The 21,437-nt window shown below is 42.8% G+C and overlaps 2 protein-coding genes across 28 annotated transcripts in view; both read left to right on the top strand.

The window, feature by feature from the left end:
- The window catches only part of RAD17 (RAD17 checkpoint clamp loader component), a 45,344-nt gene extending 30,478 nt beyond the window's left edge, over positions 1-14,866 (top strand). For 22 of the 24 annotated variants that reach the window (XM_063810389.1, XM_063810393.1, XM_063810392.1 and 19 more), the window contains 3 exons: positions 151-271; positions 10,570-10,627; positions 14,100-14,866. In XM_063810389.1, coding sequence (XP_063666459.1) covers positions 151-271; positions 10,570-10,627; positions 14,100-14,361 — 441 coding nt within the window. In that variant the 3' untranslated portion in view covers positions 14,362-14,866. Of the gene's footprint in view, positions 1-150; positions 380-1,259; positions 1,937-10,569; positions 10,628-14,099 lie in introns of those variants that run through there. The other 2 variants (XM_063810402.1, XM_063810401.1) reach the window with 1 other exon arrangement.
- Positions 14,867-15,161: 295 nt separating this feature from the next.
- The window catches only part of MARVELD2 (MARVEL domain containing 2), a 29,286-nt gene continuing 23,010 nt past the window's right edge, over positions 15,162-21,437 (top strand). For 2 of the 4 annotated variants that reach the window (XM_063810403.1, XM_517724.9), the window contains exons 1-2: positions 15,162-15,237; positions 19,858-21,021. In XM_063810403.1, coding sequence (XP_063666473.1) covers positions 19,873-21,021 — 1,149 coding nt within the window. In that variant the 5' untranslated portion in view covers positions 15,162-15,237; positions 19,858-19,872. Of the gene's footprint in view, positions 15,238-15,298; positions 15,791-19,857; positions 21,022-21,437 lie in introns of those variants that run through there. The other 2 variants (XM_009449056.5, XM_016953198.4) reach the window with 2 other exon arrangements.

Raw genomic sequence — 21,437 nt, 5'->3', positions numbered from 1 at the left:
ATAAGCTATTAAAAGTATATTTGTGGTATATAAACCCACAAGTTAATATAAACTTATCGTGTAAGTTTATATAATAAACTTAGTTTGTCTAGGAATACATATTTTTAATTTCATTTTTCCTTTCATCTTTTTTTTTTCTTTTCTATACAGTATCGGGAAAATTGCCTGGCAGCAAAAGCACTTTTTCCTGACTTCTGCCTACCAGCTTTATGCCTCCAAACTCAGCTATTGCCATACCTTGCTCTACTAACCATTCCAATGAGAAATCAAGGTAATAACATAGGTTTTTCTTTTCTTTTAAGAAGTAGGGTTTATTTATTTATTTATTTATTTATTTTATTTTTTTAGGTGGAGTCTCTACTGTCCAGGCTGGATTGCGGTGGCACGATCTCGGCTCACTGCAACCTCTGCCTCCTGGGTTCAAGCAATTCTGTTCCCTCAGCCTTCTGAGTAGCTGGGACCACAGGCACGCGCCCCCACACCTGGCTAATTTTTGTATTTTTAGTAGAGATGGGGTTTCACCATATTAGCCAGGATGGTCTCGATCTCCTGACCTTGTGATCTGCCTGCCTCGGCCCCCCAGAGTGCTGGAATTACAGGTGTGAGCCACCGCACGCGGCCAGAAGTAGGGTTTTATAGCAATATCTTTTTGTGGGCCAATTTATTGCTATATGCAGTGAGATACTTTTTTTCCTTTTATTTTTTGATCTGGATAATTCTGGATCCTTTATGTTTTTTTTTTTTAAAAAAGCATCAAACAGGCCAGGTGCAGTGGCTCATGCCTGTAATCTCAGCACTTTGGAAGGTCAAGACAGGGAGATCACTGGAGGTTAGGAGTTTGAGACCAGCCTGGCCAACATGGTGAAACCCTGTCTCTACTAAAAATACAAAAATTAGCCAGGCGTGGTGGCATGCGCTTGTAATCCCAGCTACTCGGGAGGCTGAGGCAGGAGAATCACTTGAACCCAGGAGGTGGAGGCTGCAGTGAGCCAAGATCGCACACCTGCACTCCAGGCTGGGTGACAAAGTGAGGTCTGTCTCAAAAAAACAATAAGCATCAGATGATATAGAAATATATAAAGAGCCGAACGTGGTGGCTTATGCCTGTAATCCCAGCACTTTGGGATGCCAAGGCTGGGAAACCCCATTTCTACTAAAAATACAAAAAATTAGCCAGGCGTGGTGGCACGCGTCTGTAATCCCAGCCACTCGGGAGGCTGAGGCAGGAGAACCTTCAACCCGGGAGGCGGAGGTTGCAGTGAGCCAAGATCAGGCCATTGCACTCCAGCCTGGGCGACAGAGCGAGACTGTCTCAGGAAAAAAAAAAAGTTTCTAAAGTAAAAATTGAAAGTACTTCCCCTACAACCACAGGTTGCTTTGACAGATTAATGTAAATTCTTCCAGATACTCTTCTGTGGATGTAGAAACATGCAGAATGAGGCAAGCTTTAATTTGCTTATGTCACTTACTGTGGATAGCCTTTCATATCTTATAAGTTAATGTCAGAGCAGCAATCTAATTCATTTTTTTCCAATTTATAAACATTTTATTTAACCTTATGATGGATATTTTGGTGGATTTCAGTATCACAAAAATGCCTATTAATAGTATATTTTCATTATATTTCTGTTACGAAATTATAATGCTACAAACATTACTATGCCTGTGGCAGTATACATCTGCACAAGTTTTGAAAATGTTATGCATTCATAGGCAAAAATGGGATAACTTTTGGGCAGTGGTCATGATTAATCTGTTGATCAGAATCCAGAGATTGCCCTTCTCCTTGCCAATTGCTTTAAGAGTACACTAGTTTTTGGCCGGGTGCAGTGGCTCATGCCTGTAATCCCAGCACTATGGGAGGCCAAGACGGGCGGATCACAAGGTCAGGAGATCGAGACCATCCTGGCTAACATGGTGAAACCCCATCTCTACTAAAAATACCAAAAAAACAAAAAAAACCAGGCCTGGTGGCGGGTGCCTGTAGTCCCAGCTACTCGGGAGGCTGAGGCGGGAGAATGGCATGAACCTGGGAGGCGGAGCTTGCAGTGAGCCGAGATTGCGCCACTGCCCTCCAGCCTGGGCGACAGAGCAAGACTCTGTCTCAAAAAAAAAAAAAAAAAAAATTACACTAGTTTTTAAACTTTTTGTTTTTTTTTTTTTGAGATGGAGTTTCACTCTTGTTGCTGAGGCTGGAGTGCAATGGCATGATCTCGACTTACTGCAACCTCTGCCTCCCAGGTTCAAGCAATTCTCCTGCCTCAGCCTCCAAAGTAGCTGGGATTACAGGCATGTGCCACAACACCCGGCTAATTTTTTTTGTATTTTTAGTAGAGGTGGGGTGTCACCATGTTGGCCAGGCTGGTCTCGAACTCCTGGCCTTAAGTGATCTGCCCACCTCGGACTCCGAAAGTGCAGAATTACAGGCGTGAGCCACCGCGCCCGGCCACTAGTTTTTAAACTTTATTTTGAAATTATTTCAGGCTGGGCGCAGTGGCTCACGCCTGTAATCCCAACACTTTGGGAGGCCGAGGCGGGCGGATCACGAGGTCAGGAGATCAAGACCATCCTGGCTAACCCCGTCTCTACTAAAAATATAAAAAATCAGCCGGGCATGGTGACAGGTGCCTGTAGTCCCAGCTACTCAGTAGGCTGAGGCAGGAGAATGGTATGAACCCGGGAGGTGGAGCTCGCAGTGAGCCGAGATCACGCCACTGCACTCCAGCCTGGGAGACAGAGTGAGACTCCGTCTCAAAAAAAAAAAAAATTATTTTAAATGTAAGGATGCAAGAATAGTACAAAAAAATTCTTGTATATCCTTCACTGTTTCCTCATTATCACATTTTTTACCATATTTGCCTGATTATATTCTCTCTCTTTATAAGCATGCACATATATGTATTATTTTGCTAAACTAGTCTTGAGTAAATTTGCAGGCATGATATCCCATTATTCTTAAAAACTTAAGTCTGCACTTGCCAAAAACAAGGACATTTTCCTGCATAACCACAGTGTGCAATCAAATCAGGAAATTAATATTAATACCGTTTATTTTATAGTCCCCATTCAAATTTTTCCAATTGTCCTAATAATATCCTTTTTTTATTATTTTTAATTAATAGAGACAGGATCTCGCTTTGTTGGCCGGCTTGGTCTTGAACTACTGGCCTCAAGCAATCCTCTTGCCTCAGCCTCCCAAAGTGCTAGGATTATAGGCACAGGCCACCGCACCCAGCCCTAATAATCTCCTTTGTAAAATGATAACTCCCCATTTCTTGTCCAGAATCCAGTGAAAGATAACCTGATGCAGTTAGTGATTTAGTTTCCGTGTGTTTTTAGTCTCCCTTGATCTGGAACAGTTTTGTAGTCTTTCTTTGTCCATGACATTTTAGAGGGATATAGGACAGTTACTGTATATACGATCCCTCAATTTGGGTTTGTCTGGTGATTCCTCATTATTGGATTCAGGATATGTATTTTTTTGGCAGAAATACCACAGAAGTGATCTTAAAAAAAATTGGCAAGGAGAGGAAAGATATCTGGATTCTGACCAACAGATTCATCATGTCCACTGCATAAACGTTATTTTTGCCTATGAATACACAACATTTTAAACACTTTTAAGTATCAGTACTTACAAAAGCTGTAAGATAAAACACTTCATTGTATCAAAGTAGATATTTAGTCTTTAATCCTTTCTTCTGATCACTGATAAGGTCAACTCTATCTTTAAAATTTCTGGGCCAGGCATGGCGGCTCATGCCTATAATCCCAGAACTTTGGGCGGCCAAGGTGGGAAGATCGCTTGAGCCCAGGAGTTTGAGACCAGCCTAGGCAACACGGTGATACCTTGTCTCTACAAAAAAATTTAAAAATTAGCTGGGTGTCATGGCTTGCACCTGAAGTCCCAGCTACTCGGGAGGCTGCAGTAAGGGGATCACTTGAGCCCGGGAAGTGAAGGGTGTAGTGAGCTGTGATCACCCCACTGCACTCTAGCCTGTCTAGCTTGGGTGACAGGGCGAGACCCTCTCCAAAAAAATAAAATAAAATTTCTGAGATGTTTTGATAAGTTATATGGTAGATTACTAACATTTTTAATATGACACAAATTCTGTTTTCTGTTTTGAAGATTAGCACCACAGACAGGTGATCATTAATGAAATATGGCCCTTAAAATACACATTACAAAAGAGAAACTGATGGTAAAATTGCTGGTGAAGTTAACTTTTATCATTTCTCCACTAATTAAAACTTCAGATTCTGGGATCACATCTCTAAGCTGTTCATATCAAAGAGCTATTTTTTAAAGATCCTGATTATAGGCAACAAAAGCAAAAATAAACAAATAGGATTACATCAAAACTGAAAAGCCTCTGCACAGCGAAGGAAACAACAGAATGAAGAGCCAACCTACATAATGGGAGAAAATATTTGTAAATTATACATCTGATAAGGGGTTAATAATCAAAATATATAAGGAACTCAAAGAATGCAATAGTAAGAAAACAACCCAATTAAAAAACAGGCAATTCCAGCCTGGGCAACATGGTGAAACCCTGTCTCTACAAAAAATAGATTAAATTGGCCGGGCACGGTGGCTCACGCCTGTAACCCCAGCACTTTGGTTGGCCGAGGTGGGTGGATCGCCTGAGGTCAGGAGATCGAGACCAGCCTGGCCAACATGGCAAAACCCCACCTGTACTGAAAATACAAAAAATTAGCTGGGTGCAGTGGCGGGCGCCTGTAATCCCAGCTACTCGGGAGGCTAAGGCAGGAGAATTGCTTGAACCCGGGAGGCGGAGGTTGCCATGAGCCGAGTTTGCACCATTGCACTCCAGCCTGGGCAACAAGAGCAAAATTCTGTTTCAAAAAAAAAAAAAATAGATAAAATTAGCCGGGTGTAGTGGCACACACCTGCAGTCCCAGCTACTTGGAGGCTGAGTGAGAGGATGGTTTGAGCCTGGGAAGGGAAGGTTGCAGTGAGCCGAGATCACGCTGCTACATTCTAGCCTGGGGGACAGAGTGAGATGCTGTCTCAAAAGGCAAAGGACCAGATAGACATTTCTTAAAAGAAGACTGGCCAAAAGGTATATGAAAAACTGCTTAACATTAAGGCTTAACACTAATGATCAGGGAAACACACTTAAAACCACAATGAGATATCATATTACACCAGTTAGAATGGCGTTACCAAAAGATAAATGATAACAAATGTTGGCTAGGGTGTGGAGAAAAGGGAATCACAGAGTTAGTAAGAATGTAAATTAGTACAGCTGTTTTGAGGAACAGTATGGAGGTTCCTTAAAAAACTGAAAATAGGCCGAGCGCAGTGGCTCACGCCTGTAATCCCAGCACTCTGGGAGGCTGAGGCGGGCGGATCACGAGGTCACGAGTTTGAGAGCAGCCTGGCAACATAGTGAAACCCCATCTCTACTAAAAACACACACACACAAAAAAAACACACCAAAAAAACTAAAAATAGGCCAGGCGTGGTGGCTCACGCTTGTAATCCCAGCACTTTGGGAGGCCGAGGTGGGTGGATCACCTGAGGTCGGGAGTTCGAGACTAGTCTGACCAACATGGTGAAACTCTGCCCCTACTAAAAATACAAAAATTAGCTGGGCGTGGTGGCACATGCCTGTAATCCCAGCTACTTGGGAGGCCGAGGCAGGAGAATTGCTTGAACTTGGGAGGCAGAGGTTGCAGTGAGCCACGATCACGCCATTGCACCCCAGCCTGACAACAAGAGCAAAACTCTGTCTCAAAAAACAAACAAAAAATCTCTAAAAATAGAACTACCATATGATCCAGCAGTCCCACTACTGGACATATATCCAAAGAATATGAAGTCAAGGCCAGGCGCGGTGGCTCATGCCTGTAATCCCAGCACTTTGGGAGGCAAGGCAGGCGGATCACTTGAGGCCAGGAGTTTGAGACCAGCCTGGCAAACATGGTGAAACCCCGTCTCTACCAAAAATATAAAAAATTAGCCAGATGTGGTGGTGTACTCCTGTAATCTCAGCTATCCTGGAGTCTGAGGCAGGAGAATTGCTTGAATCCAGGAGGTGGAGGTTACTGTGAGCTGAGATTGTGTTGCTGCACTCCAGCCTAGGTGACAGAGCCAGACTCCATCTCAAAAAAAAAAAGAGAATATGAAGTCAGTATGTTGAAGAGAGATCTGCCCTCCCTCCCAATTTTATTGCAGCATTATTCACAATAACCAAGATATAGCGTCAGTCTAATTGTCCATTGGATGAGGAAAACATGGTATATATACACAGTGGAATACTATTCAGCCATAAAAAAGAACAAAATCTTGTCATTTGCAGTAACATGGATGAACCTGGAAGACCTTATCTGAAATGAAATAAGCCAGGCACAGAAAGACAAATATTGCATATTCTCACTTATATAGGAGCTAAAAAAGTTGATCTCATAATAGTAGAGCACAGAATGGGATTACCATGGGCTTGGATGATAGGGGAGTTATTGATCAAAGAATACAAAATTTTGTTATGTAGGAGGAATAAATTCAAGAATTCTATTTTACAACATGGTGACTATAATTAATAGTATTCTGTGTGTGTGTGTGTGTGTGTGTGTGGTTTTGTTTCTTTTTTTTGAGTCAGAGTATCACTCTTATCACCCAAGCTGGATTGTGGTGGTATGATCACGGCTCACTGCAGCCTAAACCTCCTTGGCCCAAGTGATCCTCCCACCTCAGCCTACTGAGTAGCTGGTAACCACAGGTGCGCACCACCACACTTGGCTAATTTTTGTATTTTTTTTTTGTAAGGACAGGGTTTTGCCATGTTGCATAGGCTGGTCTTGAACTCCTGGGTTCAAGCAATCCTCCCACCTCAGCCTCCCAAAGTGCTGGGACTACAGGTGTGAGCTACCACACCCAACCAATATATTGTATTCTTGAAAAATGCTGAGAGTGAATGTAAAGTGTCTTTGCCACAAAAATAATAACTCTGTGAGGTAATATATATGTTAATTAGCTATAGTCATTCTACAATATATATATTAAAACAATATGTTGCCCACAGTAAATATATACAATTTTGTTTGTTAATTAAAATAACTCTGTTTGTAGTAGATTTTTTTTTTTTTTTTGAGATGGAGTCTTGCTGTATCTCCCAGGCTGCAGTGCAGTGGCACCATCTTGGCTCACTGCAACCTCCACTTCCCAGGTTCAAGCAATTCTCCTACCTCAGCCTCCTGAGTAGCTTGAATTACAGGCGCATACCACCACACCCAGCTAATTTTTGTATTTTTAGTGAAGATGGGGTTTTACTATGTTGGCCAGTCTGGTCTCAAACTCCTAACCTCAGGTCATCCACCTGCTTCGGCCTGTGTAGTAGAATTTTTAACAGGTAAGTATCCAAAGGTCCTCATAGTGTTAGATGTGCAAACTTTAAAAGGTTTATAAAAATTAGTAAAAGTAAGATGTTTTGGTTTTTCTTGTCTATTTTTATACTGTTTCTTCTGCTTTTATTTACTATGTCATTTTCAGCCATTATTTCTTTAAATATTTTTCTGCTTCTTTCTGTCCTTCTAGTCTTTCATTAGGGTATGTTCACTTGAAAGTGTTCCACATTTTTCTGAGATTTTGTTCATATTTCTTCTGTCTTCTATATGTCAATCTATGTCCAAGTTTTTTTTTTTTTTTTTTTTGAGACAGAGTCTCCCTCTGTTGTCCAGGCTGGAGTGCGGTAGCACCATCTCAGCTCACTGCAATCTCCACCTCCCGAGTTCAAGCAATTCTCCTGCCTCAACCCCCTGAGTAGCTGGGAATACAGGCATGTGCCGCTATGCCCGGCGGGGTTTCGCCATGTTGGCCAGGCTGGCCTTGAACTCCTGACCTCAGGTGATCTGCCTGCCTCGGCCTCCCAGAGGGCTGGGATTACAAGCATGAGCTACCACGCCTGGCCTATGTCCAAGTTTGATGATACTTCTGGTTCAAATCTACTGTTGAGCCCCTTCAGTGAATTTTTCATTTTAGTTATTGTACCTTTTGACTCCAGAATTTTCATTTGGTTCTTTTTATAATTTTTGCCTTTTTGTTGATACTCTTTTTCATGAGACATTGTCATTACAGCTTTGTTTACTACTTTGAGCATGATTTCCTTTTCTACTTTGAAAATATTTATAATGGTTTATCTGAAGTCTTTTACTGTTAAATTTAATGTCTGAGCCCTCGCAAAGGCAGTTTGTTTTACCCACCTTTTTCTTGTGTGTAGGTCACACTTTCCTGTTTCTTTACATGTCATAATTTTTTGTTGAAAACTAGATGTTTTAGGGAATATATTGTAGCAATTTTGGAGAATATTGAATCTCCTCCTCTGGGGCTTGTTTTTATTGTTGTGTGCTTGTTTATTTGTTTAGTGACTTGGCTAAACTCATGTAATGAAGTCTGTCTTTTGCAATATGAAGCCTTTCTCCCTCTTCAGAGAGCTCATCCTTGGCTGTGCCCACAGTTTACTTGGGATGATGGTGGTTTTAGCAGAGCTCACTTTGTCTCTTTCCCTGATATGTCTGTATAGCTCTTTGCTTCCTTTGTTATCACACTGTTGGCTACCCTAATTACTTTTTTTTTTTTTTTTTTGAGGAAAGAGTCTCGCTCTGTCACCCAGACTGGAGTGCAGTGGTACGATGACTGACTGCAACCTCCACCTCCTGGGCTCAAGCAATTCTTATGCTTCAGCCTCCTGAGTAGCTGGGACTACAGGCGTGTGCCACCATCCCCAGCTAATTTTTCTATTTTTAGTAGAGATGGCGTTTCACCATGTTAGCCAGGCTGGTCTTGAACTCCTGACCTCAAGTGATCCACCCACCTTGGCCTCCCAAAGTGCTGGGATTACAGACGTGAGCCACTGTGCCTGACTACTCCCTAATTACTATCTAATTGCTCTGTTTTCAGCAGTGCTCTAGGACAAAAATTTCTCCACAAGCTGATCCAATTTAATTTGGGCAGGTGTAGGCTTTCAAGCCAGTTTCTGAGGGTTGTTCTGAAACCAGGAGGGCCCTTCTTAGTTGTCTCTTTCCCTGGTTTCTTATGAACTAGTTGGCTTATGTTTAGCTTGTTCTTATTTAAGAGGAGCTGGTTTCTGGGGTGCCCTTTAGGCTTGAACTTCCCCACACTATGTTTCAAATAAAGTGAGTTCCTTTGGGGAAGGCTTCGGAGCTTTTTCCTATGGACTGCCTCTCTGGGCAAAATCTCTAAGCCACTTAGTCTGGGTGGGTGCCCAGCTGCAGAGGTAGCCTCTGATTATTTTGGCTTGCCTCTCCCAGTGTGGACCCTCTGCTATGTAACAAGCTGGGGTAAGGGAGACTGCAGTTGGGACAGGGGACAGTGCCTTTGGGTTAGAACCTCTTATCCTATGAGTAGGGCCGGGTGGAGAAAGGAAGCCCCAAACACCCTGCTGCACTCCAGTAGGAAGGAGTCCTTAGTTCTTGGCTGTACCCACCTGGAATGAAATGTTCATCAAGCTGAGCCCTCTCAGCTCAGGGTTGGGAATGGGAGGGAGGAGATAGTGGCTCAGATGCCTCAGATTCTTCCTGTTTGATTTTCTTGAATAGATCTTTTCTCATTTGCTGTATGCTATTAGGACAATTTCCAGAGACTTCAAATGATTGATTTTTAAAAGTTTTCACCGATTTTGATTATCTTTGGGAGTGGGTACACAAGAGCTTATGCTGTCATCCTGAAAGTTTACTATGTCATTCTTTTTCTTTTTGCATTTTTAATTGTGATAAAGTATACAAAGCATAAAGTTTATCATCTTAACCATTTTGAATTCTACAGTGCAGTAGTGTTAAGTATATCCACCTTGTTCTGCAACCAGTTTCCAAAACTTTTGCTTCTTGCAAAACTGAAATTCTATAACTATTAGCATTAATTCCCCATTTTCCCTTCCCCCGGCAGCCACCATTCTGCTTTCTGTCTCTATGAATTTATGACTCTAAATACTTCATATAAGTGGAATCATACAATATTTGTTCTTTTGTGACTGGTTTCACTTAGAATGATGTCATCGCAGTTCATTTGTGTTAGAGCATGTGTCCTTTTTAAAGCTGAGTAATATTCCATTAGATGTATATACCATATTTGGTTATCCATTCATCTGTTGATGGACACTTGGGTTGCTTCCACCCATTGATTATTGTTAATGCTGATATGAACATGGGCATACAAATATCTTTTTGAGACTCTGTTTTTAATTATTTTGGGTATATACCCAGAAGTGGAATTGTTAGATCATACAATAATTCCATTTTTAATTTTTTGAGGATGCACTATACTGTTTTCCACAGCAGCTACACCATTTTACATTCCCATGAGCAATGCACAAGGGTTCCAGTTTCTCTACATCCTTACCCACACTTCTTGTTTTCTGGTTTTTTATAACAGTCATCCTAATAGATGTGAATTGGTATCTCACTATGGCTTGGATTTGCATTTCTCTAAAGATGAGTGATGTTCAGCATCTTTTCATGTGCTTATTGGCCATTTGTGTATTTTCTTTGGAAAATTGTTTACAACTTTTAAAAAATCTGTTTCAGCTCAGATTTCTTTTATCCAAGATATTGGAAGGCTCCCTCTGAAGCGACACTTTGGAAGGTAAGCTGATCATCTCAATTTCCAAAAAGCTGATAATGAAATGTCTACTGAATATGTTCAATATGAATCAATAACTGTTACCTGTAACATCCAAGAAAGACATACTGTACCTAGTAATTTATAAACATAATTGTATTGTAGACCCTTCCTTTTCTTAAATATAACAGCATATCTTCACCCACTCCCAATGGACTATACCAGATTAAATGGAAGCATGGAATCACAAAGGCAGAGGAATCTTTAAAATCCTCCAACTCAACAAATCTAGAAACCCCTTGCCAGCTTTCCTGTTGAGAGATGTTCTTAGCCTATGCTTGAAGACCTGCAGTGACTAGGAACTGCCTCAGAAAGTAGAAGAGTCCTTCATATTTTCTTATTTTAGAAAATTTAAACAAGCAAAAAATAGATGTCTGTCTGTCTATATATATATATATATATATATATATATATATACATATATACTGTTCATTTTATTGGAAAGTAGCTTCTGTGCCATTATCAGTGATTAACACAAAACTTATATTTCACTTTGACTTAGCTTATTTGTAAGATCAAATTAAGCACTCAGGAATTGTTTAAAGATTTTAAAAATGGCCGGGCGTGGTGGCTCATGCTTGTAATCCCAGCACTTTGGGAGCCCGAGGCAGGTGGATCACCTGAGATCAGGAGTTCAAGACCAGCCTGGACAACATGGTGAAACCCCATCTCTACTAAAAATACAAAATTTAGCCGGGTGTGGTGGCACATGCCTGTAATCCCAGCTACTCAGGAGGCTGAGGCAGGAGAATCACTTCAACCCAGGAGGTGGAGGTTGCACTGAGCCAAGATCACACCATTGCACCCCAGCCTGGGCAACAAAAGCAAAACTCTATCTAAAAAAAAGGATTTAAAAAAATCTTGCTTACTGAATGCATGGACAAAAGTAAGTGATAGAAATGGCACCTCTGACTCCTCCTACCTTTTCTCCTATTTCTGGTCCCAAATGGAAAACTCCTGTGATGTGAGCTTTTTTCCCCCTCTTTACCTCCAAGATTCATTAAGGCCTTTGTAGTGTTAATGTTTTTTTCTGTATACTGGCTTAGCTATGTGGGGCCCATCTTTCCTATCGCAGAAAGACCATGATGGATGGATCTTGAAGCATCGTCCCACTGGGATGTGATCAGGGCTTACACATTTCATAAACACTGCTTTTCTTCTCACATCCCTCTGAATGAAAGCAGGACCAAGTCTCTTTGATGGCTTCTCTCCCCAACCCCCTAAGATTATGGCATCAAAATAAAGACAAGTATGTTCTATTGTATTGCTCCTGAGATGTATTGAGTTGCTGCAATTTACACAAGCCTAAATTGAATGAGAATCTTCACTATTTTATTATTGGTTCAACTACCTACTTGATGTGACTTGAGAGGCAGTATTTTCTTTTTTTTTTTTAGACGGAGTCTAGCTTTATCGCCCAGGCTGGAGTGCAGTAGCACGATCTCGGCTCACTGCAAGCTCCGCCTCCCAGGCTCACACCATTCTCCTGCCTCAGCCTCCCAAGTAGATGGGACTACAGGCATCTGCCACCACGCCCAGCTAATTTTTTGTATTTTTAGTAGAGACAGGGTTTCACTGTGTTAGCCAGGATGGTCTTGATCTCCTGACCTCGTGATCCGCCCACTTCGGCCTCCCAAAGTGCTGGGATTACAGGCGTGAGAGGCAGTATTTTCAGTGCTATATATTACAATGACTGGTACTATCTTTTATTTATGTTGACCATATTTAAAACCATCGTTCATATGTTTAGTATTCAGTATTAAATATTAATACTTAATATTTAATAGATGTTTAATTTCCTGTAATTCAACCTACACGTTATTTTTGCCCATTTAGCTTTTTTTCAGCTTTTACTATCCCAGCCTTATAGATAAGTCATCATGCACTTCAAATACTATTTACTTAGGGTGAATTCCTACAAATGAAATTGCTGGATCAATAGGTATATACCTTTTGGGGCTTTTCCTCTTTATTGCCAAATTGTTGGCAAGAATATTTTGCCAGTTTTATATCCACTTACAGTGTATCAGTATGTTCTTTTCTCCTAACCCTTCCCACCACTGGATTTTAAAAGAATCTTTGCCAGTTTAGAAGATGACAGTAATAGGCCAGGCGCAGTGGCTCATGCCTGTAATCCCAGCACTTTGGGAGGCTGAGGTGGGTGGATCATCTAAGGTCAGGAGTTCGAGACCAGCCTGGCCAACATGGTGAAACCCTATCTCTGCTAAAAATACAAAAACTAGCTGGGTGTGATGGTGCCTGCGTGTAATCCCCGCTACTCCAGAGGCTGAGACAGGAGAATCGCTTGAACCTGAAGCGGAGGTTGCAGTGAGCCAAGATCGTGCTACTGCCCTGTAGCCTGGGCGACAGAGCAAGACTGTCTCAAAAAAAAAAAAAGATGACAGTAATAGCTCATTATGTTAATTTTCATTTTTAAAATTTCAAATTAGATTTAACAATTTAGGAACCATTTGTATTTGTTTTATAAGTTGTCCATGTTTGTGCCCATTTTTCTATTATATTTCATTTTTTCCTTTTTAATTTGTAAAAATTCTTTACTGAAGGCTGGGTGTGGTGGCTCATACTTGTAATCCCCGCACTTTGGGAGGCGGAGGCAGGTGGATCACCTGAGTTCGGGAGTTCAAGATTACCCTGGCCAACATGGTGAAACCCCATCTCTACTAAAAATACAAATTAGTTGGGCATGGTGGCATGTGCCTGTAATCCCAGCTACTTGGGAGGCTGAGGCAGGAGAATCGCTTGAACCTGGGAGGCAGAGGTTGCAGTAAACTGAGATTGCACCACTGCACTCCAGCCTGGGCGATAGAGAAAGACAGTCTCAATAAAAAAAAAAAAAGAAAAATTCTTTACTGAAGACATTCTTTCTTTTTATTTTTAGGTGTTTTTGTTGTTGTGGTTTGGTTTGGTTTTTTTGTTTGTTTGTTTGTTTTTTGTTTGGAGACAGAGTCTTGCTCTGTCGTCCAGGCTGGAGTTCAGTGGCACGAGCTTGGCTCACTGCAACTTCTGCCTCCTGGGTTCAAACAATTCTCCTGCCTCAGCCTCCTGAGTAGCTGGGATTACAGACGCGTGCCACCACGCCTGGCTAATTTTTCTATTTTCAATAGAGATGGGTTTTCGCCATGTTGGCCAGGCTGGTCTTGAACCCCTGGCCTCAAGCGATCTGCCTGCCTTGGCCTCCCACAGTGCTGATAGTACAGGCATGAGCCACCGTGTTCAGCTCCTTTTTGTATTTTAAGTTGTAGGAACTTATTCAGTTTGTCATTTACCTTGTAGTTTTGTTTTTATAGTTAAAGGGACTAGCTAAACAGCACAATGTAGGTAAATGAAAGATGGCTTCATAATCATCACACTCATGGTGTAATTTAAAAATCTTCTCCTTTGGTTCTTATTAATGCCTGCACTGTGAATCTGACAGATTGAAAATGGAAGCCCTGACTGACAGGGAACATGGAATGATAGACCCTGGCAGCGGAGATGAAGCCCAGCTTAATGGAGGACATTCTGCAGAGGAATCTCTGGGTGAACCCACTCAAGCCACTGCGCCGGAAACCTGGTCTCTTCCTTTGAGTCAGAATAGTGCCAGTGAACTGCCTGCTAGCCAGCCCCAGCCCTTTTCAGCCCAAGGAGACATGGAAGAAAACATAATAATAGAAGACTACGAGAGTGATGGGACATAGAAGCCAGCCTGCTAATCAGATTGCTACTTCACAGCTTCATTTTTGTTTCATTCAGTGGTACTTCAGCAGAGTTAATATGCTTTTCTGATGAATTACACAACAGTTTGTTAATTCTTCATTCTTGTAGTATTTCATCACAAGAAACCTACTCTTCTGTCATCTTGAAGTAAATAGAAGATCAAGCCTTCAAATCTCTTAATTTTTTCGGTATTAAAGCTGTGAGTGGTTTAAGGAGCGGTCAGTGTGTATAAAGTGTGTTTGAACATTATGCCAAATATCAAAATGTGAAGGACTAATTCAGGATGCAAAAACGTTATTGGGGGGTTGTAAATATCAACTATTCAACAGTTTAGGATGCAATTACGAGTGTAAACTGTGTGCCTTATTTACACTTTATTGTCTCCCACTTCTCAGATAGTTTTGATGTGTTGTACAGTGGAATATCTTAGATACTTTTTGGAAAGTATTTACATAAGTTATATCACAATTAAAATGTTGAATTTAATTTTGTTTTTCCTGTCTTTTAACATTATCTAGCACGCACTGTCTGCCATGGGTCCTTAGGCACAGTGCACCAATCTCCCTCCCCCATTGTCAAACTTTTCAAAAGATAGGGAAGAGGATGACAGCTTTGCGATGAGAACTGTAAACTGTCTTTCCAAAAGAGCCCAGTGTGTAGTCATTGCCGCGAGGTGCCGGCTGGTGGCACCGAGCAGCCTGGGCCCAGAGCGGTTGTCGGGCCGACAGATCCGGGCGGGGCAAAGCCGGGCGGGGAAAGCTGGGCTCGTCCCGTCCCGGCCCCGCCCCCACCCCGGGAGCCCGATACCGGTTTCAGAGTCCTGGGCGGCGTGCGCGCTCTTCCTGGCGGCTGCGCAGGTAAGTGGGACCGGGGTGGGGCCACGTGACCGGGAGAGGAGGGCCCGGCGGCCCCCGGCCCAGGTGTGCGGGGACGGAGGGGTGCCCGCGCTCGGCGCTCAGCCTGCCATAGCCCGCGGGGGAGGCCGGAGCCAGGGATCCGGGGAGGCCCGCGTCCCGCCAGGTTTCGCTCTGCGGACGCAGGTGCGGCCGAGCCGCCGTCCTTCCGGGCGCGGGGCGGGGCGCGCACCTCGGGGCGATCCCGGTGCTCCTTACCTGGAAGGTCTCCCGGCTTAGTTTCGGCCTCGTTGGGGCGGAATCTCCAAAGACAGTGGGTTTCAGCCAGAAACGCGAAGACGAACGCCTTGCCGGCGCGGGCAGAACCGAGGACACAATGAGATTTGTGGGACCGGGCGCACAGAGGCTGGCGCGGGGGAGACCCCACAGCGAAAATGCTCGGTACCCCCGGGCAGTCGTGGGTTAGTTAGAACCGCGAGCCTTTCCCGACCCCTCGGAAGCGCAGAAGTGTCCGAAATCTACCCGTTTCTTGGGTCCAGCAAAACTTTTAAGCCAGGTAAACCGGTGGTTCTGTTTGTGTAAAGGTGACCAGGCATGATTCCTGTGACATTTTGCTGGGGGAGCCATTTCTCCTGCCATTGCCGCGGCTTTCCAAGATGAGTGTCCAAGAGTGGAGTAAGGGTCCGGGGCCTGAGCAGGACAAAGACACGCTGCCGCGACCTGCGGGACCAGAACGAACTCTCAGTGACATCCTGAAAGACTTAGGGGTATCCAGATATTTAAGATGTAATGAAATACAGCTAACCATTCCCTTCTAAAAATCACATTATCTTGCTTTTCCACAACTCTTTAATAATTGCTTGTTTTTTCTTTAAAAATGGATAGGGTGGTTTGATTCAAATAAGCCACTTCACAGGTGAAGAGTTAAATCCATTACAGTGAATCGTATTTTTACCAGTGAGTTGAATTAAGCATAGCGTATCCTGTAAATGCTGTGTAAAACTTGCTAAAATCATTTGTTGTGCTTTTGCTTCTACATTTCTTAGGAATGTGTTTCAAAAACTAGAGTCGTAATAGCATTTCTAGAACTTACACTTTTTTAGAGAAAGAAAGAGAAAGGTACAAAAATAACTGATTGTTATAATATACAGAGCGGCTTTGCATTGGGCACCCTGCTGGGGCCATCACAGTTAATCCTCTAAGGTCGGAGTGCCCTATTAGAAGACCCTGGGTTTCCACCCCATTCCCTTGTCTCCAGTCTGTACATACCCTGTGTGCCTTGCTTGCCCTCTTAACGTCTCTACCTGGATTTTTAACGCATCTGAAACACTCTTCAGTCTGCTGCTCCCCAAGGCTAAGCTGGAGGGGTGGAGAATGAGGTACAGATAGATAAAATGATCAGATGTCTGGGGTTTACTTCAGAGGACTCTATTGGCAGAGGAAATAGTATGGGGAGTATAAATGAAACAAGTTTGGCCGTAAATCGATAAGTGTAGAAGCTGGATGTGGGTACACAAGGGTTCATAATGCTATTCTTTCTACTTTTTATTATGTTTGAAAAATTCTATAATAAAAATTTTAAATACCTGTCTAGCATTTGACCTCTTCTCAAGATCTCAGTGATCCATTGGATTATTTCAATGGCCTAGCCAGTCTTCCTGTTTTACCTCTTGCCTTCTGGAGTGTACTCTCAACACAGCATCCATAGTGATACTGTTAAAACAAGTCAAATCATGTCACTCCTTTATTCAGAATCCTCCAGTGGCTTCTCATCTCACTCCTAGCAAAAGACAAAGTCCTTTCTTTCCAGTGGTTTTCAAGGCCCTACATGATTCAGATGGCCTCAGTTCTACTATTCACCTTCTTACCCACTTTGCTGCTGCCACAGTAGCTTCCATGCCTAAATATTTCTTGAACATACCAGGCACTCCTGCTTCAGGGCATTTGCGCTAGCTATTCCATCTGCCTGAACACTTGTCCCTGATAATGGCCTGGCTTCCTCCTTCACCTTCAGTTCTATACTCAGATATCCCTTTCTCTATGAAGATTTCCCTGCCCGCTCGGTTTAAGATGGTAACATCCTGTCCCCATTGCAGTCTTTACCCCCTTTCTCAACTTTGTTCTTTAGCATACTGTATATTTCATTTATCTATCATCTGTCAATCTGCCCGGCACTCCCCCGGTTAAAGCATCATGAAGGCAAGGATTTCAGTGTGGTTTGTCCACCAGTATACTTTCAGCATGCCTGGTGCAAGGCAGGTTAAATGAAGGGTCTTCGTTTTCCAAAGTAAAATAAAATAAAGCCTTAGGAATTTCCAAATTGTTCAACAGTATAAAGATGGGGTTATCAGACCAGGTGCAGTGGCTAACGCTTGTAATCCCAGCACTTTGGGTGGCCAAGGCAGGAGGATCGCTTGAGCCCAGGAGTTCAAGACCAGCCTAGGCAACATAGTGATACTTAATGTCTACTAAAAATTTTAAAGAATTAGCGGCCGAGCGTGGTGGCTCACACCTGTAATCCCAGCACTTTGGGAGGCCGAGGCGGGTGGAGTATGAGGTCAGGAGATCAAGACCATCCTGGCTAACATGGTCCCCATCTCTACTAAAAATACAAAAAATTAGCCGGGCGTGGTGGCGAGCACCTGTAGTCCCAGCTACTTGGGAGGCTGAGGCAGGAGAATGGCGTGAACCTGGGAGGCGGAGCTTGCAGTGAGCCGAGATGGCACCACTGCACTACAGCCTGGGCGACAGAGTGAGACTCTGTCTCAAAAAAAAAAAAGAATTAGCTGGGTATGGTGGCATGCACCTGTAGTCCCAGCTACTCAGGAGGCTGAGGCAGCTGGAGTGCTTGAGCCAGGGAGATTGAGGCTGCGGTGAGCTATGATTGTGCTCCTATGCTCTGGCCTGGGAAACAGAGTGAGACCCTGTCTTAAAAATATTAAATAAATAAACAAAACAATAACAAAAAAGATGGGGTTATCCATTTTAATTTTGAGACCTTCATAGTATCAAGTACAATACCATGTGCCCAGTTTAAGTCTTCAATAATGAGACTTGGCAGGGTGTGAATGAAAAAAATTTTTTAAGTCTTCAAACAAAATACTTATAAACAATTCGAGAGAGAAATTCAGCATACCTTAAAACTAGTAGTTAATTCACAAATGGTTTCCTTCTTTCTGTATATGGGTGCAGAGCATTGATTTCATGAATCAACAGGCTTAGTAAAAGTGCATTTTCTATGCTTTATTTTTGAGGTGGATTGAATACCTTCTGAGATACTTGAGTCTCTCCTTGGGAACAGTAAATCACCTGAATTGCTCTCGAAAGAGTAATAGTAATGGTCATTGCTGCCATTCTCTATTGTGCCTTGGGGGAGCCTTAGCCTTTGGTGATGTTGTCTCTGAGATTCAATTTTTTTACATCTAGTTTCAATTGTTAATATTTTAGACTGGAAGAAGCAAGTCCTCTAAAATGACTTTGTTGATTTAGGAAGGGGAAGGGCTGTGCACACCCTGTATTTTAACAGACTGCCTCTCCTAGGCTATTCCAAGTGAAAATGAAGAATATTTGCTGACCCATCAAATTTCGCTACACTCAAACTCTTAGTATTTTGATTGAGATGTTTGAGGAAATGACTCTACTTGGGAGTGTGTTCGCGTTCTGTTTTGTTAAAGTTTTGTCACTTTTGTTTTTTATTGTATTGTTTAATAGGGCTCACAGATAAATTAGATTTATAAATCATTTCTCATTTCTTTTTTTTTTTCTTTTTTTAGAGACAGAGACTCACTGTGTCACCCAGGCTAGAGTGCAGTGGTGTAATCATAGCCCACTGTAACCTCAAACTCCTGGGGTCAGGTGATTCTTTCCACCACCTCAGCCTCCCAAGTAGCTGAGACTGTGGGCACAGCACCACACACGGCTAATTTTAAAAAAATTTTTGTAGATACAGGGTCTCACTATGTTGCCAGGCTGGTCTTCAACTCCTGGCCTTAAGTGATCCTCCTGCCCTGGCCTCTCAAAAGTGCTAGGATTACAGGCATGAGCCATCATGCTCAGCCTAAGATTTTAAATCTTGATTGCACTTAAAATGGCATAGAGTGATGACTGTATCCCTGGGTAATATAATTGTTTAAAATACACAAAATCTATAGTTTTAAAATATACATATTTATCTTTTTTTTTTTTTTTTTTTTTTTTTGAGACAGGGTCTAGCCCTGTCAGCCAGGCTGGAGTGCAGTGGTGCAATCTCGACTCACTGCAACCTCTGCCTGCTGGGTTCAAGCGGTCTATACCTCAGCCACCTGAGTAGCTGGGATCACAGGCGCATGCCATCACGCCTGGCTAGTTTTTGTATTTTTAGTAGAGATAGTGTTTCACCATGTTGGTCAGGCTGGTCTCAAACTCCTGACCTGAAATGATCCGTCTGTCTTGGCCTCCCAAAGTGCTGGGATTACAGGCATGAGCCACTGTGCCCGGTATCATATTTATCATTTTTGTATATCATAATAATTAGACATGGTCCTGTTGGTCTCCTAAATACTTTTTGCTACTACATGAATAAAATCAGCATCATTGAGAGGATAAGTAACTAATCATAAGTGATAACTTTAAATTTGGCCACAGGTGTGAAAATCACAAATGTCGTCAAATGATGGAAGATCCAGGAATCGGGACAGGCGCTACGATGAGGTCCCAAGCGACCTGCCCTATCAAGATAGCACCATAAGAACCCACCCAACTCTTCATGACAGTGAGCGGGCAGTGAGCGCTGATCCCTTGCCACCACCCCCTCTCCCATTACAGCCACCATTCGGCCCAGACTTCTACTCAAGTGACACAGAAGAACCAGCTATAGCGCCAGATCTCAAACCAGTAAGGCGCTTTGTCCCTGACTCCTGGAAGAACTTTTTCAGAGGGAAGAAAAAGGACCCCGAATGGGATAAGCCGGTGTCTGATATCAGGTACATCTCCGATGGAGTGGAGTGTTCACCACCAGCCTCTCCAGCAAGACCGAACCACCGTTCGCCCCCCAACTCCTGCAAAGATCCCTACGGAGGGTCAGAAGGAACCTTTAGTTCCCGGAAAGAGGCTGACGCAGTGTTTCCCCGGGATCCCTATGGATCTCTAGACCGACACACACAAACAGTTCGAACATACAGTGAGAAGGTGGAGGAGTATAACCTGAGATACTCCTACATGAAGTCGTGGGCAGGCCTGCTGAGAATACTGGGTGTGGTGGAGCTGCTTTTGGGGGCCGGTGTCTTTGCTTGTGTCACAGCTTACATTCACAAGGACAGTGAGTGGTACAACTTGTTTGGATATTCACAACCGTATGGCATGGGAGGCGTTGGTGGACTGGGCAGTATGTATGGGGGCTATTACTACACTGGCCCTAAGACCCCTTTTGTACTCGTGGTTGCTGGATTAGCTTGGATCACCACCATTATTATTCTGGTTCTTGGCATGTCCATGTATTACCGGACCATTCTTCTGGACTCTAATTGGTGGCCCCTAACTGAATTTGGAATTAACGTTGCCTTGTTTATTTTGTATATGGCCGCAGCCATAGTCTATGTGAATGATACCAACAGAGGTGGCCTCTGCTACTATCCGTTATTTAATACACCAGTGAATGCAGTGTTCTGCCGGGTAGAAGGAGGACAGATAGCTGCAATGATCTTCCTGTTTGTCACCATGATAGTGTATCTCATTAGTGCTTTGGTTTGCCTAAAGTTATGGAGGCATGAGGCAGCTCGGAGACATAGAGAATATATGGAACAACAGGAGGTAAGTGATTTCATAATCCCTCATTTGTGTGTGTATGTTTGTTTTTTCTGTTGTTTGCTCCCTTGTTAAAAAATGTATAGTGCTCAAAACAGAAAGCTTTCATAGAAATCTTTTCTTTCTTCCTTTTTTTTTTTTCAATGGTCTGAGATTCAAAAGTCCTAGTGCAATATCTGACATGCTTTGACTGGGATAACCCACTCTGGTGTTTGGCTGTTATATAACATTGCAAGTAGACACCAGATGTGTAATATATAGTTTGTTGGCTGCATTATTATGTCTGTCTGAAGCTTAAGGGAAAGATACAGCTACCGAATTTTTGCGAAGAAGAGGAATATACTCAGTAAAATAAGTGTCTCATCATTAAAGTAAGTTTGAGAACAATCTTAATTCTTTAATAAAAGCTCCTAATTTTTCAT

The sequence above is a fragment of the Pan troglodytes genome, chromosome 4, assembly GCF_028858775.2.
Source record: "Pan troglodytes isolate AG18354 chromosome 4, NHGRI_mPanTro3-v2.0_pri, whole genome shotgun sequence".
NCBI classification, from domain to species: domain Eukaryota; kingdom Metazoa; phylum Chordata; class Mammalia; order Primates; family Hominidae; genus Pan; species Pan troglodytes.
Note: the sequence above shows the minus strand (reverse complement) of the source record. Positions and strands in the feature narration are given on the sequence as shown.